We start from the raw sequence: 26972 nt of genomic DNA on the forward strand, positions 1-26972 counted from the left end.
TCAGAAAGAGCGAAAACGAATATCTACCAAATTTCACCGAAAAATATTCACTGGTTTTCAAGATATTAGGCTTTTACTTTTGTTTACTTTTTGGGATCTCTCCTGTTACTAGCGACTTTATTTGGAAGCAATAATTTGGCAGCCTTAAAGTGCGGCAGACGTTGCGCGCAAAGCAGCGTATACCACCACGTGTTAACGATGGTTTTAGTCTAAGATTTAAAAATCGTTAGATCTCCGCTGACGTCACAAATTCTAAGGGGGCATTACAATGCATTAGCCCCTTAGAATCCGAAAACTGCAAGTTTGAAATTCCACATCTTCGAATTAAAGCATTTTTCGATGTTGTGAGTGCCCAAACCGGTATTTGCAGGCCATGGCCACCAATTTGGCTATCTCAACTCAAAACTAATGTTAACCCTCGCCGGCACAGGCCATTTTGAGTCCTTCGACGGCACAAGGGGGGGGGGTACGACCCCCCTCGCGTTTGGCCCCTGATTGAGCTAGAGCTTCGCGGAAAAAACGAGCGTGTTGCCCGTCACGAGACAAAGCCGATGATACCCAATTTTAAGGTCCTAGGTCATCGGGTGACCTTCCAGGTCAGGTCAATGACCCGAAAACCGGGAAAATCGGGACCTGTTAGAAAGTCGTAAAGTGTGGCTGCTATGTGGTTTTCCGGGGTGCTGATCACGAATATCGTGGTAGTTTTGATCAGAGATGATGTCTTTAAGCATTTAGACCAGGTCGGGTCAGGTCAGGTCAGGTCAACCGGTAGGGGTTGTGACGGGTATTCGTAATACGTGTCATCCGCCTCGGATATCTTCGTAACATGTTACGAAGGCACCAAAACTACTTCGTAAATGTTCAAATGGTTGCTAAATTCGAATTCAGCTGCAAAAACTAGCCTAGAAACATGTTAAACTCGAAAAAGTGAACCGAGGTCACCCGAGGTCACCAAAGGTCAATGACCTGACCTGACCTTCAGGTGACCTTGACACCCACCCTAATGCATGGGAGCAACATCAAATCACATGTTTGAACGTTTGAAACCACGAAAAGCTTGCAATCGCGCGGCTAATGCGAGCCGACATGCGCCGAACCGCGATTTCGGCCAAACATGGTCACAGAAAAATGGTCACAGGTCAAAGGTCATTGGGGTCAGGGTCATGAACTTTTCAGGGTAGGTGTAAAATTGATCAATGCGAGGGTACTGAAAGTTTCGTCGCGATCGGCCGCTTTTTACGCGAGTTATTCGCGAAAAACCTTAGGGGGGGCTGCATCAACCCCCCCCCCCCCTGTGCCGGCGAGGGTTAAGGTGGGAGTGTCCCTTTAACGCATCATAGCGACAGCAAAGTTACAATTACACTGAATGTACACAAATGAACAAATAACTACAACACCTCTAAACGTAAATACACACCTAAGCGTACTTGCAAGTTCCACACCAATATAAGCCTCAGTTGAAGCTGTCAATAGTCATCGGGCATTCTTCAAATGAACTGAGCTTGGCTGTATATCAGGCAATGTCGGGACATTCAATCCATCGGACTCAAGCGGTGCACTGTGAGCCTCCGCATGACTCAGCTGCGACACTTTAGGCCTCAGCTGGGCTAAGCTAAGCTGTTATGCTGTTGTCCAAGCCGGTGCTGCAGGGGCCTCAGAGTCAGGACCCAGCAGAACCTGCATGGGTCTCGGCCAGACCAGCTGGGGCCTCGACTCAGCTGGATTCAGCCGTCTGTTTGGATTCCAGCCATAGCGGTGCCCAGGTCTAATCCGAGGCTCAGCCGCCAGGCTCAGTCGGAGCATGGTTCCAGCGTCAGTCTGGATATTTGGACCTCAGCCGGAGTAGTATGAGTCCAGTGCAGATCTCAGCCTGCCTCCGCTGGAGCAGTGCAAGTCTCAGCAGGGCTCAGCCGGAGTGGTGCAGGTCTGAGCCGGGCTCAGCCAGAACGCTGCAGATCCAGTGAGAGTCTCGGCCGGTCCCAGCTGGGCTCAGGTGGGGTTTCAGCCGGAACAGTGCGGGTCTCAGCCGAACTCAGCTGGAGCGGTGCGGGCTGCGCCCTGCGGGTCTCAGCCAGAGCGGTGCGGGTCCTGGCAGAGAGGCGAACCGGCCGTCTCGGTGACCTCCTGTTTGACCCGGGCTGTCGGCGGCGTGTTCTCCAGCTGACTCTCCTGCCACTCCAGCACCGAGGTCAGCAGTCGGATGTAGCGGATCGACAGGCGCAGGATCTCGTTCTTGGAGAGCTTCTTGTCGGGCGGGTGGGCCGGCACCAGGCGGCGCAGCTCCTCGAACGCCCCACTGACGTTCTGCTGGCGCCACCTCTCGCGCGAGTTGGTAAACAGCTTTCTGATGACCCGCCGCACGCCGGTCGGCGGCGCTGGCGTCGCGCCGTAGGGTGACGGTACCAGTGGCGGTGGAGCGTCCAGCTGGAGACTGGCTGAGGGAGAGCCGCAGGGGGAGCCGCTGTCGGAGAGACTCAGCTCGCTCTCCGACTCGAAACTGGCCGCCGCCTCGACCGGCGACGAGTCCTGCTGCTCCTCCGTCAGCATGCTGAAACAGACAGAGCGGAGGGTGACAATGAGATTTGGTATCTCAGTGTCCATTCAGCAGCTCAAGTCAAGGGTAATTAATGCACCTAAGGGCCTCTCTATAGCCTAGATAGTAGGCATCTGCCGCGTGCTCAGAAATCCTCCACCAAGCACTTATCGGGGCCTCGGTAGCGCAGCGGTCCGTTATGTGTTCAATGGCTCTAAAGGTAGGTGGACAATCAGATGACTCCATGACTCTCGGGGGGGGGGGGGGGGGGTATAACTTTTAGCTTCAAAGTTATTTTCTTTATTGTTGGGTTAGGCTTTTTCGGTCTCATGAGACTATTTTAGAGCCGGAAGGATTATAGGAATTAGGAAAAGACCCTAGTCGTCTAGGCGGGCACCCTAGTGAATTGTCGGGGCTGAGCCCATCCAGAAAACAGGCCACCCATTCCCCAAAACATTCGCTGCACCCGGCTACGGGCTTGCTCCAATGGGAGCTTCTTGCACGGGATAGAGTTTCCTGTCTAGCCCGGAACATGGGGCTGAGAAGTGGAGGAGAAAGTTTCGCTTGTCCTGGCCCCTGGGGATGGAAAAGACGGAACGGTGTGGCTTCACAGACCCCCGCAATGGGCGTTTAAAAGAAGCTCGGAGGGCCCCATTGGCGCGGAAGTCAAGAGTCTCTCGGCAGCGCACAGAACGCATTCTATCAATTATCGGAACACTCTCCCCAAAACGTGGCCTCTATATGAAGACTTCCCTGAATATCTGGCTCCGAAAATGGTATTAGTTCTTTTGGCGTCGTATTAAATATCAACAAACAAGTTTAATAGAATGGAGGCTAAAAGCCGACATGAAAAGAGTGCAAAATGCACATCCGCGTAAAAAATCATTGTTTTTTATCCATTCACTTTATGTTTTAGGAGGCCCTTTTCCGTAAAGGTAAATGTAAATTAAGAATGTTTTTTTAATTCCTTCACTGTATCTTTCGAGCAAGCCCTTTGTCATTAAGGTAAACGTAAAATAAGTAATAAAACAATGATATAAAAAGGTATAGCCCCACTCATCCCGAAATGCATCAACTTTCAGATGACAGCTCCTTTTACAAAAAAAACACATGGAAAATGAGACGTTTGGGCGAAACGAATAAATCGGTAAACCGCAAGATTGAAGAGGAGACCCACCCATTTGAAATACCTAGATTCACGGAGTGACCAGTTGCGCGCCTCAAGGGCTTGTTCCTTGAGACGGATCGAGGCTGGGACCACGGTGGCACATCAACTGCGGTGGCCCGCGTCAGCTCAGCCCAATGTTGTCGGCCTTGTGCTAGCTGAGCCCATGGTGATGACTCTGTTTTCAATTAACACAGAGGGGTTAAGGATAAATAAAATATACCGGGCGGTTGCCGATATGTATATCAGGCTTTTTAAAAGCGTCATGGGGCCGAGTCGCGCCGGGTCGGGTCGGGCCGCTAATAACTGATGCTTTTCCGTTAAGCCACAGATGAACTATGTAGTTCACCCTCTGCGGCTTGTTTCTTTGTTCATCAACCGTATTTCTTCGTCAAACAAACATATTACTTTTTTCGAAATGTCCTTATTTTATATGCATAATGCATTTACCACTGGAGATTTAGTATGTGACATGATTCTTTATTTGCATGTCAATTATACAGCCTAGTTTTACAAGCATTTGCTGGTGCTAGGTCACAAAATGGCTTGAAATGGGAGGAAATTACATATATTTGCAGCCTACATACCTACACATTCGCATCGCCGTAAAATATCTAAGAAAAAATAAAAAAAAATGGCCCTGGAGCCACACAATTTATCAACACCATTTCTACAGCATATATAATGCATGTGCTATTATCATACGTTTTTAGGGAATAAAAAACTTATTTTGCCATCCGCTTTCTTTAAGCAATTAACGGCAAATATAAGAAGTGAGCCCCATGCGGCCTGCCACTAAAAAGGTGAACGGATACGCAGCACATTAACTATGTCGGCTAAAAAGATACTATAGGTATAGCGATAAGCTGTAGGCAATTAGCCACTGCAGGACAGGTTTTAACAGTCAAGTGGCGCATTGTCAGTCCACTGAACTGCGGTACCGGTAGATACCTGTAAGACGCAACAGACATGCATGAATTCCACACAATGCTGTGTGGACTATGAGTGTGAATTATGTAACTTACCTGACCACGAATGTATCCTCCTATGTATGGCACCACAGCGTCAATAGTGAAAGCTTTCTTGTCCGAGAGTCTTTCCTCCTTTGGGACTGACGTCACGACCAATGGGTGCCCTCCATCGTCGTTGGGCGGGGCCTCTCGACACGGAGGCGTCACCGCCGGCGAAGCTTTCCAGCGAAGAAAAATCAATATAGCTGCAATGAGTCTGAATGCTTGAGTCGTGAGACACATACACATGCAGCGTCACTTACTGGAGCTCAGTCCTTGTTCATTATCCGGGACTCGATTAGAAGAGACGGATCGGTTGATATCGGCGAATGAAGAGGACAACTAACCCGCATAGCAGGGCGGTAATGCGGCACAGTATCAAAAGACCTTAACGCCTGCAGCAAGACATAGCACTGTAGAAGAGCTGGCGCGTGTAATGCGGCACAGCATCAGGAGACCTTAACGCCGGCATCACAGCATAGCACCGCAGCAACTGACGCGTGTGGTGCGGCACAGTATCAAGAGACCTTGACGCGACAGCAAAACATAGCATTGAGGCAGCAGCGCAGCTGGCGCGTGTGATGCGGTGCAGTATCGGGAGACCTTGACGCCGCGCTGGTAGCAAACCACAGCACTGAAGTTGAGCTGGCGCGTGTGATGCGGTACAGTATTCTGTGAATACGGTGAGCTTCAATTATTGCACTTTGGGAGCCATTGCTGAAAGGTATGTGAGTCTTGTCAAGCTTGATGTATTGCGGGAAACGCTCATCCAATGTCTGATCATCCTGTATCCAAACACACAAAACATAATGGCCATCAGGTATGCAAGGTTTACGAAGCTAAAATTTCTTTTCAAAGAGGATGCTGGCTCAAGAGCTGTTTGTAGCCGACAACTAAAAATTAAAAGTCAAATAAGCCTAGCTCGAAGCAAAGTGCTGGTTACAAAGGACGAATATTAGCCGTTTTCACGACGGCCCTCTGGTACACATTTGGTGCACATCTGGTACAGATTAGGTGCAGATTTGGTCAAATCAGGTTCAGTGTGTCTCTTAACAGCTATCAGCTAGGGTTGCACTAATTGCTTATATGCCTGCCTTGTCATATTATCAGAGAGCATCATCGATTAAAACACTGAAATGAATTCATAAAATGAAGATATTTGCTGTAAAAGAGATTAGGTGCAGATTTGGTCAAATTAGGTGCATTGGCCGGATAGCCCGTCGTGAAAATGGCTATTGGCGATCTGCAACTTCGCCCAATTTTCCACATACAGTTCTCAGAAACATACCAAATAGAACACTGATTATGTACTTGGCATACAATTACATTCTGAATTTGTATGCTTACGAGGAGGTACCTATATGCACTGACAGAGCCCGTATAGCACACAGACTAAGACACAGCCGTCAGCCAACTTGGGGGATGCGGGAAGGTCAAAGGTGGCTATACGAGTACGAACATGGGGGATGGCAGGGTCGTGAAGAGTTTCTCCGAATTTCAAAACTTTCCCTTGCTGATGTACGTGTATGTATAGCGGTGCAACTTAAAAGATATTGTTGTTTTGATAAGAGTTGAATGGCGGTTTTATGCAAATTGTGAGTAACTGGCCAATTTTTAATTAGAAAAGCTCGGACGTTGCAAACCACTTTGGAGGGGACATCAGCCCTGCAATACACTTTGCAATCCGTAGGTAGGTGACATGCTGTACCGCTCTATGTCCTCAATCTTCATACCAAGCACGAGCATGCTAAAATATTGCGTGATAAGCGACAGAGCCTACCAGTGTCATGCCAGTCAACTGCTGCGGGTGGCCAATAAAGGGTGGAAGAAAATTCCATAGCTATCTAAACTATATGCCTGCATATACGTTACAGTGGTCTGCATTGTGTAATGTTTACCCTGTAGTTCGTTGAACACTCCAGCAGTCTACAGCTTCCCTCAACGCCCCGCACGCCCCTGTCACCCCCTCCTCTCCCTGCGGCGCCCCCTCCCTGGTCACGTGTCATCACTGTCGCGCCACTGCCCGCTAATAAGCTGGCGACGGTCAGCGGCAGCGGCGTAAAATCGGCACTTACAGCGCGGCGGCCGGCGGCGCGCCCAATTTCGGCGCGCCGCCGCCGGTTATTGGCGCGCCACGTGAACGGAGCGCGCGCTAATCGGTTTAGTCGCCGGCTCATGTCGTCAGGGGCCGCTCGGGCACCGCAGATAGACGTTATTGAATTGAATTACGATAGGAGAAGGCGATTGTTGATGCAGAATTAGTCGAATAACTACGGGGGTTGGGGTGCGTTAAAAACGTGTGGAATTTGAGGCTTGGGTTGAATCAATAATACGGCACCAGATAAAAAGTCACATTAATAGAAAGAGGGGCATCAAATCTGTGAAATTATCACAACAGAAGCAACGTTAAGAACATCGTAAGAGGGAAATGGTAGCGGACAAACATTTACATAAAATAAAAAATGAAAACACTGTCAGAAAACGCGCTTTTTGTGTGACCTATATTTATCTATCAATTTATTTATTCATTTGTTTATTCATTTTCTACCTGCCTTGAGACCCTGACTAACCACAACCTGGCCTTTGGATGTCCGCCACTCTGAACAGCTGGGGACTGAGACTCTGAAACAGCTCAGCGGTAGCTGAGGACAGCCCTCGGCAGCGCGACTCCAGCTAAGCTCGGAGAGCGGCCCGCGGCTGTCGTCCTTCGGTTGGTCGGCTCGGTTCAGTCGGTTCGATGGCTGTGCTATCAGCCGGCGCCAGCGGCCGTCCCGGCGGCTGCAGACGAGAGATAACACCCCTCGGAGGGAGTGAGAGGCGGGAGGGGGGCGCACGGCTGTCAGTTCACGGGTGGTGCACCGCAGTCGAGCGGCGTCCGGTGAGGTGACAGGAGTGACAGCGGGAGCCGCCCACGGCCTAGTCGCAAAGTCACTGACAGTGGCAGCTGCCCAGTCATACAGGGAGAGCTACAGTCCAGCTTCAGTCATCATTACGTAAAAACCATCTATTCAGTCACCGAAAGTAACATTCTCCCAGCCACAATCACCGACAAGGGTAGTCATCCAGAGACGCACTTACAAAAGAACAACAAAACAATTAAAATTGCACTTGTTTATTGTGTGTAACAGTGTCAGCCGCTGTAGGCCATATGTCAGAGCTTGTACGACCGAGGCGACCTCTACTCGTAGTCGACGACTGCGCCGGCCGCCGCCGGGTTGGGGTGGTCAGTCTTACTCAGTCTAGTCTCGGTCTCGGACTCGGTCTCAGTCGCGGTCGGTCTTAGTCTTGGGCAGTCTCTGCCGAGTCTCGGCAGCCCACCGACGATTCGCGCTCGGTCACTCGCCATGTGACTCAGTCTCTCTTGCTCTCGGTCACTCTCCTGGACTGACTATCTCTCGTCTGTCTCGAGTCAAGAAATACAGTGAGGTGCCGAACTGAACTCTTTTTATCAGAAGATTCCACGGCGAACATTTTAATTTGTTACATTGTGCGACTAGCAAACAACTATAACACATGTCGCACCTCATTTTGTTTATGTTTGCCAATGACTTATTGATATTGTGGCACTCGTAACCTATTAAATACCAAACAATTAAGATGTCGGACAATTCAAAATATTTTGCATTAAGGCATTTTTGCTTACAAATGAAGCTATTCAACCGTTTTTTTTTTGGGGGGGGGGGGAGGCTTCTACTATAAGTGAAATGCAATATTTTGTAGGAACTATGAGCACATTTACGATCTTATCGATAAACTTGAAATATGTCAGACTAGAATAAGACTGAATATGGAATGAAATGGAACGAAAAATGCAAGAACGTGACGTTTTCCCATGTCATGTAATCAAGCGCATCGCATCGGAGGTCCTTTAGAGTAACCATGGCAACCATCACTATCACGAATTGTTTTTATCACGAACATAAAAATATTCATCCTTTTGTTTTGTTTATCTTTTTATGTGGATAAATTGACAAGCAATGCAAATAACGTATTGAAATAAAGCACCACAAAGATGAAAAGGCAGCTCAGATATTGTTTGATTTTGTTCAACGCTGCAAAATGGTTTAGAAAATAAAACAAATATGATTTGCTTACAATTTTGGCACAGGTCTGAAATGGCGCACAAATAACTGCATTTATAATTTTATAGCTACGCCTTTATCAGAAACATTCATCTTATCAGCAAAACAATCTCTCTTAAGTGAAATAGACAATACAATCCTACCATCGTCCAGAAAATCATACTAACAAAAATAAAATGCCTGATCAGCCTATAACCGACAAGGAACCAACAAAACTGAGTGCTCGCGAATATAACTCACCGGAATCAACATTTCGACAAGCCGCTGATAGAAAACGGGGCCCGAAACTGGGCAAATGTGAGCCGTACAGACCGGATCCTGTTGGCCCGAGGCCAGTCGCCACCTTCGTCCGATTTGCACCTACATCCTGCTTCGACCATGAATGCATCAAAGTCGATAGAGAAAATAGTGTAAGTATGAATGACGTAAAACAATGGAAATGCAATTATGCCAATTGACTCTCAGAATTGAAATTGCCAATTGAAATGTCAATTAACTATTAGTAAAATAATACAGTTATTAATATATTAAAACAACTAGTGGGGATAGACATAAAATGACACAATCTAAAAGACTATTATACGCTATACAAACAATATTATGTAAGATACACGTTGACATACCTATTTCTCGTATGTACACTTAATTCCTCTGCATTCTTTTGCGTATTACGCTAATATACACTCCCTCGTTGTTTATTACTCGTCTTTATTTCAGACGGTGGATATCGAATGCGGGGCTGCCAACGGGAAGCTTCTGTGCTCCAAGAAGGGATTCAAGGCTCCGTCTACCACTCTAAATCGCAAGTTTTTATCATTTGGTGCCGATATGGTTTTTCTCAACGCCAGCCAAGATTATCTTTTTACGCATACAATGGAGGATATGGTCGACAAGTAAGCGGTATGGTGCTGGGGAAGTTTGCTATATGCTACATACCTAATAATGCCGATGTGAAACCTGTTCACACCGATCGATTTTCGTTCTTTTCATACACGGACGTATAAATAAACTGGACTGACAATCCCAATGGACCTCCTATGGAAGATAGTGAAGCCGACAAGGCGCCATTTTACGTTGCCAAAAAACCGTGCTCTGGAAGGTCATCGAGCCAATACAATTAGAATTGCGTCCAAACGGATGATCGGATCGAGATGCTGGTGGTACCGTTCGATGGGTAATTCCTTGAGGCATGTGATGATGGATGTCACATTCACCCGGTGTCACATGGCGCGTGCCACGTGCCGACAAACTTATAAAGGGCAAAAACCTTTAAGCGACGCTTCAAATCAAACGAAGGGCGGTACAGGTGCCAAACTCACAGGTCACATGTCCCAGTGTTCGACCACTAACATATGGTATGTTCGGCATCAGGGGGTGCGGAATGCACGCGCTAGTGGCGAAAAACATGTTTTGAGGCGGCATCCTCCGATTCCGGAAAACCTTGACCTAGGCACACCAAATTTGGCACACTGACACTACTGGACACGCGATTTAAGGTGCTGTACAAATAGGCGTGCTGGGGTACACGGTGCACGTGCTGTGCACGTGCAAACCTTTTGATGTTGCACTCCAGGTGTCAAATATGCGGGTAGGGCGGGTAGCGCTGGCAAGCTCAAAGTGCCAAATTTACACAGGCCACCCAGAATGTATTCCAGCATAGTTATTGAGCATATCCATCTACTGGTGGCCCCCAAAGGTGCGCTCTGCACGTGCAAAAAATTATCCGCGCCGGGCGGTGGGGATGATTGGACACCTTATGTGGATTTACAGGGTGACACAAAAAAAGCGGTCATCACCAAAATTCGAATAACTTCGGAAGTTTTATTCAGATCATCACCAAACTTCGGCCACTTTAGGCCACACCTATGTAGCAGACATCCACCAAGTTTCAAGTCTTCACTACGAATACTTTTAGTACAGTGTGTGTTTTACGGACGCTCCACAATGTGCTCCAGGTGAGCGCCCCGGCGCTGCAGGGCGTAGGCACACCTGCATCCGGCGGGCAAAGTTGCCGATAACCCGATAAGAATAACGTTTCAGGGGTACCACACCCCCTGAGCACTGTCTCCAGATGCCATTGCACTCTGTAAAGTGCACAGCCATCGGGTTATCGACAACTTTGCCCACCGGATGCAAGTGTGCCTACGCCCTGCAGCGCCGTGGCGCTCACCTGGAGCACATTGTGGAGCGTCAGTAAAACACACACTGTACTAAAAGTATTCGTAGTGAAGACTTGAAACTTGGTGGATGTATGCTATATAGGTGTGACCTTAAGTGGCCGAAGTTTGGTGATGATCTGTATAAAACTTCCGAAGTTATTCGAAATTTGGTGATGACCGTTTTTTTGTGTCACCCTGTATGTAAATATCTCGAAAACGGCGTTGTTTAGCGCCGCCGTTTTCGGCACACCTTTTCATACATCTTTTTCACAAATGCTGCATAACTTTCAGACTTAGGTCGCTCAAGGTTAGGTCACCAGGTTACGTCCAAGTGGCCTTACCTTAGGAAAAATTATAATGCTCGTCATAGCTACACAGACTATACAATCGGCTTAAAACGTGCAGCAATTGATAAGATCAACAGTACATATATATTATATACGTAGAGTACCTACCTCTACCTCGAAATTTCAATATCACTGACCTAGGGTTCTGTTGATTTTGCGACCTCAGACCACCAGCACGGCAAATCATTTATTTTGTCAAATTCGGGCTCCTAAACTTTTTGCTACCCAGCAACGCAAATTTACGCCTCAATCGCCGGCCAGCGCAGCATAGGCATCTTTGTTATCTACGTTGTTTGCGCCTGCAGTAATACTGTACCGCAATAACCATTATCTTCATCTTTCACCCATAGATGGCAGTAGCAAAGCGCCTGCATCTATGCTGTGCCGCAGTGCTCCTACAATACGAGCTGAGCAATGAGCATTGAGCAAGCAAGTGATATTGAAATCATAGGCGGCGGAACGAGGGGGGCACCGGGGCACCGTGCCCCCCTTTGATTTTGGCATTTTAACATAGCCCTTTCCATGCAACGCCCATAGGGCGTTGCATGGAAAGAATGGGACCAAAAGTCGGCAGTGCCCCCCTTTAATTGAAGGTGTTCCGCCGCCACTGATTGAAATTCCGAGGTAGAGGTACTCTACGTATATACGGTTGCTCTTATCAATCGCTGCACGTTTTAAACCGATTGTTCAGTCTGTGTAGCTATGACGGGAACTATAACTTTTCCTAAGGTAATGTCACTTGGACGTAACCTGATGACCTAACCTTGAGTGACCTAAGTCTGAAAGTTACGCAGCATGTGTGAAAAGGATGTATGAAAAGGTGTGCCAAGAACGGCGGCGCTTCACAACGCCGTTTTCGAGATATTTACATAAATCCACATAGGGTGTCCAAGCATCCCCACCGCCCGGCGCGGATAATTTTTTGCACGTGCAGAGCGCACCTTTGGGGGCCACCAGGAGATGGATATGCTTAATAACTATGCTGGAATGCATTCTGGGTGGCCTGTGTAAAATTTGGACTTTGAGCTTGCCAGCGCTACCCGCCCTACCCGCATACGTGACACCTGGAGTGCAACATCAAAAGGTTTGCACGTGCACAGCACGTGCACCGTGTACCCCAGCACGCTTATTTGTACAGCACCTTAAAGCGCGTGTCCAGTAGTGTCAGTGTGCCAAATTTGGTGTGCCTAGGTCAAGGTTTTCCGGAATCGGAGGATGCCTCCTCAAAACATGTTTTTCGCCACTAGCGCGTGCATTCCGCACCCCCTGATGCCGAGCATACCATATGTTAGTGGTCGAACACTGGGACATGTGACCTGTGAGTTTAGCACCTGTGCCGCCCTTCGTTTGATTTGAGGCGTCGCTTAAAGGTTTTTGCCCTTTGTAAGTTTGTCGGCACGTGGCACGCGCCATGTGACACCGGGTGACATGTGACATCCATCATCACATGCCTCAAGGAATTACCCATCGAACGGTACCACCAGCATCTCGATCCGATCATCCGTTTGGACGCAATTCTAATTGTATTGGCTCGATGACCTTCCAGAGCACGGTTTTTGGCAACGTAAAATGGCGCCTTGTCGGCTTCACCTGAATGGAGGTGGTTGCGGGTCCAGTTTATTTATACGTCCGTGTTTTCATAGCATTTTGAATAGTCGTTGCAACATCGACCTCGAGTCGATATACGACAGCGCATTGCCGTACCACTGACGATCTATGTTTGTCAGGGCTCTGAACGGCTTCAGCGGTACGATGATGGCCTGCGGTCCGGTGGCCGCCGGGAAGACGTACACACTGTTCTCGCCCGGAGAGAGGTACCCGGTAAGTTAGCCACACTCATCGCTACAGTCTACAGTACAGTATCTAGAGTCTACAGCGACACTTCTACAGTCTACAGCCGCAGTACAATCTACAGCTATGTGAAAAGCGATAATGTGAACACATATACATATATTGCACAAACCGGTTTCGATATTACTTCATCAGTGTGCAAATATATAAATAAAACACACAAAATACAAAACGGAGACGAAATAGGTACAGCAGATATTACACTGATGAAGTAATATCAAAACCTGTTTGTGCAATATATATGTGTTCACATTATCGCTTTTCACAAACGTCAAACTGTCATACCACAATCTACAGCTACCTCGACTTTTGCACCTTTTTCATAGCTCAGCTATTATTGCACTGGATCCCGAGCTGCGGTTGTGTTGGTAGCTGAGCTGCGCCAGCACTGCCTTTATTCTGACCTAAACCACTGCCATTTCCTGCAGTACCGGGGTCTGGTGGCACGTACCATTGAGCGAGTGTTCAAGACGCTAAGCGAATGGGACGAACGGACAGCGGCCGTCACCATCTCCTTCATCGAGATCGTCGGGGAGAACGTCTATGACCTGCTCTCGCCCAAGAAAAAACCCATCACCATCGTGGATAATGGGAAAACGTTTGAACTCAAGGTTAGTTGGAATCGCCATTCCGAAAGACACTTTGCTATGTGCAGGTAGGGATATGTTTCATACAGACGCTAAAAAAAATAAAAAATCAGTACACAAAATTAAGGGACCAATGAAAAAGCTATGGGTCAAATGTCATGACTGTTCGACATTTTAACAAGAGGAGAGAACAGCAGTCAACATGCCTTACTCGGTGTATCAAACATGCGGTTTGACCACCACTCTCCGCCCCCAGGGCATGACCCGCCTGCGCGTCATCACCGCGGAGCTGGCGCTGACGGCGCTGTTCCGGGGCTGCGCACTGCGCACCAGCCACCCACACCCGAGGAACGCGCGCGGCAGCTCCACCGGCCACGCGCTGCTCAGTGTGGGCATAGAGTCCCGCAGCCTGGTGGAGACGGAGCCGTTCGATAGACATGGCGAGGTATGTGGGGATATGGCCCTCCTTGGGGCTACAGGCCGGTCCCGCCTGATCCTGCAAGGGGAAAACAATTCAATAACGAGAGGCAGATTTAGAGGAATGTCGGCAGCACAGGGAAAAACAGCAATTTGAGCTTCTTTGGAGGCGTTTCACTCTACCACACTCACTTTCACTCTTTTCACTCACTCACTTTGTCTATCTATATTGACAATCACCAAACCACGGCCGCACACTGACGATAGAAGACGGATATCAGGAAGTCAGCAGTTAACACTCAACTGTGATGCTGCTCATCCTCAATGCCTTGCCGTTCGCTTCGCCTCTTATTTTGTTGTTTTCCTCAATATCTTGCCGGATGATAAATCGCTGCCTGAACTCACAATCGACGTCAGGGGATGAGCTACACCCCCACCACATGACCGCCATCTTTGTCCCGGCAGCTATCGTTTGTGGACCTGGCCGGGTTCGAGAAGATACGTAGCTGGGAGTCGGGTACTGACCGGCCCGGGCCGGGGGTACTGGTCGACGTCAACAAGTCCATGACCTTCCTCGAACAGGTGGGTGTCAGTGGTAAGGGTTTCTGTAGGGGAGCGAGCTGGGCTACAGTAAAACCGAAAACGAGGCATGTACCGCCTTTCTTACCTAAATCTCTATACGGAATATCGATGCCGAATGCCGATGTCTCGATATCAATTTAAGCCGCAATCTATATTTCTCAATTACCCTATGGTAGTGAATGGGGAAGACCGGTTCATTTCGATGGAAAGTCTCCTCATTAAACGTCAATCTTTATCTACTGCATGAACCACTAAGTCCATGAACGGATTAAGCGATCTTTCACATTTTTGTTATTTATATGGATACTGTTGATGTGTTCCAGTTGATTATGTCCATGGCCGACAACCGCTCCTACATGCCGGTGCGAGTGTCCAAGCTGACTCACATTCTTCGCTCCAAAATTGGAAATCAACGCGACACAAGGTTCGTATAGCCGATAAGCAAAATATAACTTTCTCTATCGACCATCATCTCCTACTATTGTCTTGATTATTTTGAATCGCCCATCAGCCCAAAAGCATTGCAAATAAATTGACTTATCCGATAGTACTTATTCAGCGCCTGTCGAACGGCATAGCATCAGGCACATACGAGATTCTAGGTCACGTCTTTGTATTGGCACGGCAGCATACGGGTCGACCCAAAGACACGCAATGTTGCCATGACTTTGTGTTGACTTGTGGCAAATAAATAGCACCAACGCATACTTCTATGACAAACAGTTAACGTCTATTGTTTCACGTCTATGTATAGCCGAGCCCGTGTTAGGTCAGTCATATGCTATTTAAACATACAACGACATCCACTCAAAGAGGGCTTTTCAGTCGAGGCACAGTTCCTAGACAAGATACGGTAAAATAAGAGTATTCACACTCAGGTCATAAAGCACACTCAATTCGGTACACACGTAAGCCTGCCAGATCACAACATGCGGACCGATCACCTTGCATCTGCCTGAATCGATATACGTGCGTTTCTGCGCACCGTTCGCCTGGATGTACTGGACAATGGTACATACATGAATTGCATCTTTCCATAGTTTGTTTTAACGCGCGGTAAGATAAGTTGAGTTGACTGTCTGGTGTCGCGGGCAGCTCTCTCGCGGTTAAACACCAGTGATGATCGAATCATGTCAGGTCTGCCGGTTTCATGTGCGTTGGGATAAAACATGAGAAATCGTTGCTGAAAATATTGAACAGAAGCGGTCCTAAGCATTATCCCTGGAACGTTCCAATACCGATATTTTGAGATGAAGACAGTGTTTGGTCTATTCTGACGCGTTGTGTGTGCCCCTCAAGGTAACTCTGGATCCATCCGGTCGAAATCTGAAGGTGTTTCAATTTTGTTATCAGCATGCTGTGGTCAATAACATCAAAACAGCGACTAAGATCAATCAATGTTAATAAAGTTGCTTAAGACCGGTCCATTCCTTTTAATATTTCATCAGTGATTGATATGAGCGCCGTCGCCACCACATGGTCGAAGTGCGCTTCTCTGTACCACTGTTTGTTTCTCCCACTGTAGACTGGTGACCTGTGTCAGTGGGGGAGAGGGGACACTGCTCAATCCTGGCTGTGCTCCTCCCGTTGCAGAGTGGAAGCCTTTCTCAGTGAGGTAGCCTTCCTCAGTAAGGAGTCCTTCCAGACTCCTCAGTCCTCATGGTGTCTCTCTCGTTGCAGGCTGGTAGCCTGTGTCAGCGGTGAGCAGGGCCACCTGGCGGAGACTCTAGCCACCCTGAGGTTCGCCGTTCGGCTGCGAGGGGTCATCTGCGCACCCAAACAGGAGGTCATCGACGACCCGACGCTGCTGCTCTCCAAACTCAAGGTCAGCTCATATTACAGCGGTTATAACTTATAGTACTGTTAGAAAAATTTCTTGTCCCCCTCATTGCCAGCAGTGTCACGCTCTTGCCCTCCTCTGATAGGTGTAGTGTAGGCTCGTGTGTTGTCTAAAGCCTGAAACAGACTCTTTCCGCAGTCAGGAAATCGCACGCGAGAGCCTATTCAAATGCATAAAAGCACGCTCGCATCAATCGCACGCACCTCCCGCAAGCGATTGCTGCGAGAAGAATTACAATGTATTTGAATAGGCTCTCGCATGCGATTTCCTGAACGCGGAAAGAGTATGTTTCAGCCTTAAGCTTTTAGTTTGCAGCTATTTTGCGACTTCAGCCAGGGTCTCCGCCACCAGGGAGTGGGTTGGCGGGGTTCTAGCCCCCCAATAATTTCACTTCCGTAATGCATCCTATTGTAACTAGGCGGGTGTGCATTTTTTGATCGCCTCCCAATCCTGAAGCCTTGGAGGAGCCCCTGATTTGATTTAATCCTAAATTTATATCGCCTATTCGCTGACGGCTGACAAAAGTAATTCATAACGTCAAATTAATAATTACTATTTTTCTTGTCAATTTGCCGTCGAAATGTTCTTGCTCGATGGTAGGTGCTGCACGGTATGCATGTAGAGAACTGTTGGTAGTTACCTACTAGTTAGTACTTGGCACTGATCTGCCTTGGTGCAATCCTAATAATTTAACCGATTTTTTTGTAGGTTTTTCAAAGCCAAGAGGATATGAGGACGAGTTGCCTACTATTTACCGTGCACCGCTCATTTTTAGAAGAGCACCAACTCCCAAAATAAAATAGCTTAAATACACAACACAATTTCAGACTCAGTCTCACCCCAATAACATGTGTCCGTTTATCGGCGTAAACGACTACCACAGCGCTCGTAGCACCCCTTGTCAAAACCAAAGTTTGCCAGCTTGTCTCACAGATGTCGCTAAGGGTACCTAGCAGGTCCGGTCGGCGGTCGCGGCGGCTGCCGGGCCGGCCGGGGGATCATTTCGAACAGCACACACGTCCAGCCACTGAGCAGCGGGTCGACTCGGACATCTCTGTTATCGCACCATCGTGGGTCTGTCGGCCCTGGTTCGATCCGGGCCCGGTCGGTATGCCGTCGGCTCGCGGTCCTCGACTGACGAGGGGAACGCTGCCTCCTCACGGCGCGGCGGCGCGGTCACCGGCGGCTGACACGCACCAACACACGCTGACCGCAGGCATGTGCCAGCCATGTTCGTCTGCTAGTTCTCGAGAAAGCGGAATCGGGACGCCTCGGCCTGGCTATTGTTATTCAATTAAACGACGAAGAATCGATGCAAGAATCGTTTGCCGCACCTATTACCATGGCATTTTAAGCTTTTATTGAAAATGTTTCGGAATGTCAGCACTGAAAAAGGCCGCTGAATTTAGGGTCCGATGGGCGAATGAAGCTTTTTCAAACAGATGCTTGTTAACGGACGAGGAAATAAAAATCATGAGACAGTTTATTGGATGAATCAACGACCAACGTTGAAACGAGCACAAATACCACAGGAGTCAGAATTTTTTAAGGCTACTAGTAAGACCGATGAATGGTCATACGGATTTATAAAATGCTCGTATCGTGCATGCTCTGTATCCGGTGACCTACACCATTTAGTGGAATAATCTCCAATCTCTGTCCACCTGGCCGCTCTGTGCTGACCTAGGCTCTGAAATATCTAACCGCTGACCACACAAACTACCGGCTGATTACTACACCCTGACCACAGCGACCAATGAGTCTAAATTTGCTCCTTGGCTCACGAGTTCGGTCCGATTTCAGTCGGACCGAGCTCTCCTTTTTTTAGCTGAAGCCGCACTGCCCACCGCCCAATATAGGATCTGAGGGTATTTTTGGACCAAATCGAGGACCTAAGATGGACTAATTAATAATTTTACAGAGCATTATAAATAACAAGTTATTTATAATTTGTACACTTGCATGGGCACTGGGCGGTCCGCCCGTGGATCTGCCGGCCCGTGCTCGACTGCGAGCTCAGCGCCCAGCTACAACAGGACTGATCCGAGCTCAGCCGAGCCAGTGCAGCGGCCGAGCTGTGCTGATGGTAGCCACCGATAGCGCGGCGGGCACGCGAGCTCCGGCACCGAGCTCAGCCGCTGATCATCCCCGGAGTCAGAGTCAGAGTCAGAGTCAGAGCTGTATGGCCACCGATAGCGCGGCGGGCACGCGAGCTCCGGCACCGAGCTCAGCCGCTGATCATCCCTGGAGTCAGAGTCAGAGTCAGAGTCAGAGCTGTATGGCCACCGATAGCGCAACGGGCAGGTAAGCCCCGGCACCGAGCTCATGAGCTGCTCGTCCCAGGAGCTAGAACTGAAGCCATGGACGCCGAAGCCAGAGCCGGAGCCGGAGTCACAGGCAAAACCAGAGTGCAGAAACTACTGAGTCGGAGACTGAACCAAAGCCTGTCTCCGCGCGTCTAGCTGGTCGTGACACAAGGCCCATATGACTTGTGGGGATCACGCGAGGCTAATTATTTTGTTTTCAACATGTGCGTCAGGTGTTTGTTTCTGCAGACAGCCAGTCATCGTGGCAGTTACTGCCACTGGTCTACGCTTCCATCATGTAAGCGGCCCCACCCTTGCCGGCATTCCAGAAGCTATCCCCTTTTTTGCTTTGGACGGCATTATTTAATGCTGTCAACTGAACGTCACGCCAATTTGCGCCCGTCACTCAACTGTCATCAATGAAGAGCCTTATCAAGCCCGGGCTGGCTTGTTAACCCGCGCCCTGCTGGGGGTCCTGGATTTCCACGCCCTGCTGGGGGGGGGGTGTTTGAACACCCCCCCTTCTAACTCGGCTCCAGGGCCACGTAGCGATACGCGGAAGGCGGCGTTCGAAAGAGCGTCAAAAATAATGAGGAAATCACTTCAGTCAATTTTTTGGTCAGGTCAAAGGTCAGGTCACCAGAGGTCATTGAAGGCAAAATTTCGCCGATTTCCAGGTCGAATGTCGAAAGTTTCCAAGAAGCCAACGCATAACTCGGGAACCAATAGAGCTACAGCGCCGCGGAAAAGCGCATTCGATAGCCCTATTAACGCCCTTTCTGAGTAATTCTCTCAGATTTGACCTAACTTCAACGGTTTTGCCTGCAGGGGGCAAAAACTGCAAAAATAGCCGACTTTTTCGGAAACAGTTTTTCTGCAATAACTTTTGACCCAAGCCTTGTACGAGCTTACTTTTACCGGCATCGTGTTCCTCTCGTCAAGACGCATCGAATGAACTATAACTTGACCTTGAAAGGTCAACTTGAAAATTTGACCTCAGGTCAAGGTCACGACCTGACCGGAAAGGGTCATGTTGCATATCAGTCGATCCGTATCGTCGAGCTGAACACATCTAAGGCGTTTTCATCGCTATAGCATGCCTCTGTCAAAAGTTATTTGCGAAAAACTGTTAGATACCATTCGTGACCTAAGATGACCTCAGGGCATAAACAGGGGTCACGGACACCATTTTCATGTTCAGTGTGTCTAAAACACTTGTAATTCAGTGTTTGGGAGTGTTTATAATGCCTTTCGTCCAAAAGAGGCGCATTTCAATTTTCTCCCATTGACTTATAATGGGGAGGTCGCAAAATTGACCTGACCTTAGGTCATCGATATCAAAATTCTGAGATATACATTTTGTACATGCTATTGCTCTTAGCAATCGCTGAAAGTTTCAAAGCGATCGGTCACTCGGTGTAGCTATGACAGACATTGAAACTTTTTATGAGGTGAGGTCACTTCAAGTGACCTGGTGACCTGACCTTGAATGACCTTGGTCTGAAATTTTGACAACATGTGTAGAATTGATGTATGATAAGGTGTACCAAAAACGGCGGCGCTCCGCGCCGCCGTTTTTGAGATATTCGCGAAAAACCACAAGGGGGGGTGTTCAAACACCCCCCCAGCAGGGCGCGGGTTAAACCTGCACCCATTCACTGTTGGTAAACGTTCACATCGGACTGAGTTGGCTGTGGCGAGTCATGTTACACATACCTAGGCTGAATGTGAGCTACAGTTCGGTTTAGCTACCGATCTTCTCTGGAATGTGAGGAATCAAACCACTTTTTAGATGCTGCTCTGAAAAATATTATGTCTCTCAACCGCCTTTTTGTAGGTGGATACAGCCTTATCCTCTAAGACTAATATATTCAGGCATGAAAGTATGTACCTTAGTGTGTTGGCATGATAAGAAAACAAATTAAGCTGGAACATTTGTCACACTTTTTGTGTTGTGCATGTGCAATGTGCATGCTGTATGTATGGCATGGCGCTTACTCCATCTTGTCCAGTCATGGACCTTTGCCGGCTGGCGGTCCAGCCCTCAAAATGACACACTGGATTTCATAACTGCTCTGGCCGTGTGTAAGACCCATCGAAGGCCTCGTTTTCCTAACAAAAGCTGACTTGCCTCCTGGTTACCTGAAAAAATGTCATATCATGCAAGCTTTGCTCAGTTTGCCGTGTGTGACTGCATTCAAAGACCAGTAGTTGGCAATTAAAGCCCGATTATTGGGTGAACAAAGGCACATAAAGCGTTCTTTCGGTGCGGTCGGTGCGCGGTGGCCCACCTACCTGGCTGGCCGTTTTTCCGGACCGGCAGACGGCTGAAACTGAGCTGCCCTGCACAACCGGCCAGCTGCAGCGGCGCCCACGTTTTCATTAGGCCTGACACTCGGAGGCCGCTTGCAAAAGAGGAACATGATTTGCAGCACTAAAACCAAAATAATGTAACATGTCAGCTGGAATCCGATCGATCGGAAAAAGGCTGAGGTCTCAATCAGGCAGGTAGGCGGTTGGTGAAGGGAATTTCCGGGACTGCGCCCGCTGAGTTCGGACAGTGACGGACGGGGGAGACTGGCGCGGTACGTCCCGGGTCGAGTTATTCACTGCACTTTGCTCCCACTCTGGGGCCATGACTGGTTGGAGAACGTAGTCATCAAATGCCAGTTAATGGTAACGCCGCATCCTTGCTCAAACGCGTATCCGCGGTTGGCCTCTAGACCCGCGCCGGCCGGCACTGTCGAGTGGTGATCCGACCTGACCTCGCCGGAGGGTTCGTGACGTCACCAGCGGGCCGCCGTGAGCGGGACGGCTGAGGTCCACTCAACGCAGCCCGGGCGAGTGAAGCGGACCAGCAGCGGTCGCTGCTGAGCACGTTTTCCTCCACCCACCCCTCCAACCATCTGCGTTGGTTTTACTTACCTTCATTTCCTTGCCTCGTCGACCGTCTCCTCTCTCTTAACGATCGCCTGGAAGGTGAATAGGATATAAGGGAGAGAGAGACGACCGGCCGATAAACAGCCAACACATGAGTATGGAGCATACGATGCCGAAGCGTTACGGGATTAACTAAAGATAACGCCAGTTATCGGCATTTTTTAGTAACGTTCCGCGATCTAAGAGTTGATGTTCAGTTTGAAACTCTTCGATTGAAGGCTAGGAGAGCGTTTATGGTTTGCCCCGCATGGTTGTTAGTTACAGTTACCCTTCAGAAAACTGGCGATGGTAAAATATGATTTTATAGAACCAATTTGGTGGTACTTTTATTACGCCAAGTCGCTCATTCGCTGGTGGTCTATGGAATCATGAATGAGCATATTTATACTGCTTTGCCTGCTGCCAATAATAGGTTTATTGGATATATTTTAGCAAACCCTTCTGCAGAAGGCTTATTTTCAAATTATAAAACGTATTGCGTTCGTCAGCCGCTTCTCGCTATTTATTGTCCACGCACAGTCCCGGCGTCCACAAAAGAAAGTGGCGTACCTGTCGCCTATCCATGATCCAACCAATGCCTCATCCTGCAGCCCAACTCGCGGCCCATCCTGTTCCTGGCATCCTATAACCCATTCTCTGAATCTTCCTTCTTCTCTTGAATCTTCCGTCCTGTGCCCTGTCCCATGTAAACCTTCCCATCCTGTCCTGCCATCCACAGAAGGACCTGACGTGCCTGTGATCTACCCGTGGCCCATGCTCTGACCCGTCTTGTGCCCCTTCCCATCCTGTCCTATACCGTCCACAGAAGGACCTGACGTGCCTGCGTCAGGAGCTGGACATGCAGGATATGATGGCTCGCCGGGCGCCCAAAATGCACGGTGACCTCTCGCACCAGGAGCGGGCTCTGGTGCAGGACCAGGTGGAGCTCTACTTGGACGGAAAACTCGAGCAGCTCCAGGTCGTCAGCGTCAAACAGATCGAGGTGCGTCAGTGGCAGAGCTCGAACCATGTGCTGAATGTTCCTGTATTGCTCAGCGTAAAACTTGACATCAAATTGTCGTGCTAGAGTTCGGTCAGGCCGAGTTTGTTGGTTGACAGCTTTGTTGAACTCTAGCAAGATTGTGTACCATGCACATTTTTATACAAATATTTATCTCCAAAATGCCTTGCTTACTACCTGAGTGTCAATTTGTGAGGACTGAGGACACATAATTTTCTGCGATAAACATAGGTATGTTCGGTGCTACGCATCCCTCAATGGACGGGCTGTCTCGGCCAGGCGTGAACAATTTCAACGGCTGAGCCCGTGCATCGCGCCACCACTGACCACATAGCTCACTCAGCTGCGTGACCGGGTCAAACGAGGCCCCATTTTTGCAATCAATGCTGCTAATGAGGGCCGGCAAACAGTCGATCGGCACGACATGAGCGGGCCGCACCTTAGTTCGTGGCACCGTTCGTACGGTGGCGGCAGTCGGACTGGAATGCCGCTAAAAAGTCGTGTACCGGCAGGTCTTTAATCCTAATTAGTAGAGCCCGCATCCACGCTACGCTGACCGATTAAATAGTGCTCCAATGTTACGTGGTAAAACAACTGTTAGGGGTTGTAGAACTGCATAGCAAACATATGGGCAGCGGTTTTCGAAGCCGAGACAATTTAGTGAGGAGTGTTTAGCGTCTGATTAGTAATTTTATTCGCATAGTGACTGTATATTAGTTCATGTCTTGGGAGCTTCCATTTGGATTGATGGTGGAGGAGCACGTAACCACAAATTGGCCGTATTTCTGTTCTTCGCCGTGCCTGCCATTATTTGTCTAGCATGCGATTCGCCTCATTAGGGGCATTATGACGGGCCTTTTGCGCCATTCACAGGCCGTGCTCGAAGCGGTGAAGACGACCCAAGCTCGCCGTGAGACGACTATCCGCGAGCAGCTGACTGCCGAGCTGCAGCAGCAGATGCAGCAGCAGCTTCAGCAGCTGCAGCAGCAGCTGACGGCTGGCCCGCAGCCGGTGGCGGCCTCCGACCCGCGGCCCAGCGTGCCCGCCCACGGGAGGGAGCGCGGCAGCAAGCGGCGGCCGAGCCGGGGCCGCGTCGGCCGCGGAGAGACCGACGACGACCGCAGCACGCCCGGTGACCGGAGCCGACGCGACGAGCGCACGCCCGGCGCTGCCTCTGCCGACCAGAGCGGGCCCGGCTTCGGGGTCGGCGTGGCCGACGGCCGGCCGAACGCAGCCGCCGTGGCCATGTCCAGCCGCGGCCGGGGGAGGGGTGCGGGCGGCCGGGCGGCAGCCAGCTCCTCCCCGCCAGCCAGCGTGGCCGAGGAGCCGGTCGAGGAGGCCGAGGTGCCCCCGCCGACCGACACGGCGCCGGCCACCAGCCAGGAGGCGCTCCGCCAGCTGCTGGAGGCGGACGGCGGACAGCTGCAGGCGGAGCTGGACCGCGCGCAGGGCGCCGTCGCCGAGCGTCACCAGCTGTGCGCGGCGGCGTCCCGGCAGCTGTGCGAGCTGCGCTGCCAGCACAGCAGTCTGATGGCCGAGCTGCAGCTGCTGCAGGCCGAGAGACACGTCCAGGGCGAGCGCTACGACGCCGAGGATAACCTGGTGCTGAGTGCCGAGGAGCGGCAGCTGACGGGCCGACTGCGGCGGCTGTCCGCGCAGCTGGCCGACTGCCAGGACAGCCAGCTGACGCTGCGCCGGGAGCTGGTTGAGGCGCAGCGGCAGCTGACCGAGCGACGCGCCGCGCTGGCCGCAGCGCTGGCCGACTTCCGTCTGCGACACAACGTGGTGCCGGAGGAACCGGGCGCCGCGGCAGCGGCCAGGGTCTCCAGCGACACGGCTGCTTCAGCAGGAGTGCAGCACCCGCCCGGAGCAGAGCCCGGCGCACCCGGTATCTACTACACCGCCCAGAAACGGGCGCGCGCCCAGCTCCGGCGCTCGCGCTGCGCCAAGTAACCAATATCCACCCCTTTTGGATTAACAGCTGCTACACTGGAAAATTTGTTCGTCTCCTTCTGTCCTTTTGTCCCTCAAGTGTAGCATGCAGTCAATCATCTTCATCCGCTCAACTTGCCAATCTATCTGAAGTGGCTCGTTTCATCAATCTCGTGGTAAGCATTTGTAAATGCCTGTTTGGCTGGCCCCTTATGTCCGAGAGGAATCCGTCAGACATGACAGCCGTGTCCTCTTGCGGGCAGCGGTAGCTTCTGATGGATCTGATACCACTAACTAGCCTCTCAGAATACCGATATACGAGCGATAAACTCCGATCGAAATCGACTACTGAGTCGTGTAACCACCGAGCCTCTAATACATGCCAACGAAGACGTGGCCATTTTACGACATTCCCGGTGACATCAGCGGCGAGCATGCAGGATTCAGCGACAGCCGGTGATCACATCTCAATCACGGCTCCCGGACAGGGCCCGGCTCGCCGCGGTACTGCCGGCGGCCGCGGCCCGCGCTGGGCAGACGCTCCTCTAACCGGCCTTCTCCGCCCCAGTCGGCTCAATCACACTCCTAATCACCGCCACATGCAAATTGAGCCATTGAATCAATCAGCGCGCCCGGCTAATGGGAATTAATACGTGCGGCATTCATCATACGTCTTCGGTCTTTGTTCTCGGCCGACTGCCGGCGCGGTCGTGCACTCCATTTCGCGGCGGCTGCCCGTTGTGGCTGATTAATAAAGGTTCGATGTGAGCCGGCCCTCTTCTCGGTAATCGTAGCGCCCCGATATAGGAAGACGGCCGGTGAGCAATTATGCAATGCGCATGGATTGAGACAGGCAGGGGATGTGACAGAAGGCATACGAAAGCTCTAAGTTAGAATACCCCCCAAACGGAAATATTATGATAAAGAACATGTGTTTGTGTCCTTGACGGTAATAAATGGCGATGGTGATGCTGTGCATCATTATAAAGTTCATGTATTTTTAGATATATTGAACTTTCTGTCCTATATAGATTACTCAGGATGCTGTGTTTTGGGGGGAGGAGAAACGTCCGATGAGATTTAACATTGCAATTTGCAATACAAGGTGACAACTATAGTAATGAGCCCTGGGACTCGTTGCTATGTCCGGGAGACCGCAGTGTATCTAAGGGTCCAGGAGCCGCGGTGTATCCAGGAGCCCCATGTTGTATCCAGGGGTCCGCTATTGTTTCCGTAAGACCGCGCGGTGCGTCCGGGAGGAGGCCGGCGGTCCGCGGTCCGGGCGGCTCGTTAGAGGCTGTTGGGTGAGCGATGACCGTAGCCGGCGCAATCTCCATTCTTCACACCTTATTATTAGTGCCGGACCTGTTTGCTTTCCAATAGTGGCCGCGCGCCGACACTAATTGTTAGCCGGCCTCTCCAAATTCGTAGATGGCTGTTTAGGGGTGTAGCCGTAATTGGATTCGTATGCAAATTTCCTTCCGCCGCGGTTTCTGGGAGGAAAACGAGGCCGACTCGGCCCGAGGCCAGGCATGCGCGGAGATTGGATCTGCGGGCGAACAGTATCCACCAGCACGTCTACAGAGCAGCTTCGGCTTACACAGATAGGCTCAGTGTATACCACCACGGAGTTCAGCGCAATCTACACAAAATTCCAGCAGATGGCCATTTGTTGAGACTGACAGGAATTTAACAAAGCGCCTTTATGCTAAGGATATTAAGCGCTTAGCACAGCAGTTCATGTGACTAAAGCATGACCATGGAGACATTCGGCTACTAAAAAATAATAGCATTAAGTAGGCTTGAGATCTTCATCTAAAGTATAACAAAGTCCTCTAAGTTAAACAGTACCGCGGGTGTTTCCAAAATTAGTCGGCCCCATCTGTACCAGGCCTGTTCGTCCCTGCGAGCCCGTCAGTACCAGGTCGGGGGACCGTCTCGTCCGCGGTATGTGCGCTGGCGGTCGTCGCCGGGCCGGTCGGCGGGTTTTTGCTGACCGGCCGGCCGGCTGCTCCATGCGGCTCGTCCACCTGGCCGTGTCACCGCTCTGGAGCGGACGCGGACGGGTTACGGGCGCGCCACGCTGGCTGGACGGACGGCCAGCGACGACTCGCGGGTCGGACCGGTGACGGCGGTCAGCGGGTCGTCGGCGGCGGTCGGTGCAGTGCCGTGCTGTTCTGCTGCTGATGATGCTGCTGCTGCCAGCTTTATACTGCTGCTG

The 26972-nt window shown here is 50.3% G+C and overlaps 2 protein-coding genes across 2 annotated transcripts; one reads left to right on the forward strand and one right to left on the reverse strand.

Annotated features, from left to right (window-relative positions):
• Window positions 1–2067: 2067 nt before the first annotated feature.
• On the reverse strand, window positions 2068–4806 carry LOC122375825 (T-cell acute lymphocytic leukemia protein 1-like). The gene is made up of 2 exons (XM_043355361.1): window positions 4724–4806; window positions 2068–2548 (listed from the first exon to the last, which is right to left on the reverse strand). Exon 2 carries the CDS (start codon window positions 2545–2547, stop codon window positions 2068–2070), a length of 480 nt encoding a protein of 159 aa, XP_043211296.1. The 5' UTR covers window position 2548; window positions 4724–4806.
• Window positions 4807–8637: 3831 nt separating this feature from the next.
• On the forward strand, window positions 8638–25143 carry LOC122375823 (kinesin-like protein KIF9). The gene is made up of 10 exons (XM_043355359.1): window positions 8638–9200; window positions 9508–9683; window positions 13024–13117; window positions 13576–13758; window positions 13991–14179; window positions 14617–14733; window positions 15057–15157; window positions 16414–16558; window positions 22625–22801; window positions 23693–25143. Exons 1-10 carry the CDS (start codon window positions 8967–8969, stop codon window positions 24770–24772), a joined length of 2496 nt encoding a protein of 831 aa, XP_043211294.1. The 5' UTR covers window positions 8638–8966; the 3' UTR covers window positions 24773–25143.
• Window positions 25144–26972: the final 1829 nt, after the last annotated feature.

The sequence above is a fragment of the Amphibalanus amphitrite genome, unplaced genomic scaffold (assembly GCF_019059575.1).
Source record: "Amphibalanus amphitrite isolate SeventyFive unplaced genomic scaffold, NRLGWU_Aamphi_draft 001931F_arrow, whole genome shotgun sequence".
NCBI classification, from domain to species: Eukaryota; Metazoa; Arthropoda; class Thecostraca; order Balanomorpha; family Balanidae; genus Amphibalanus; species Amphibalanus amphitrite.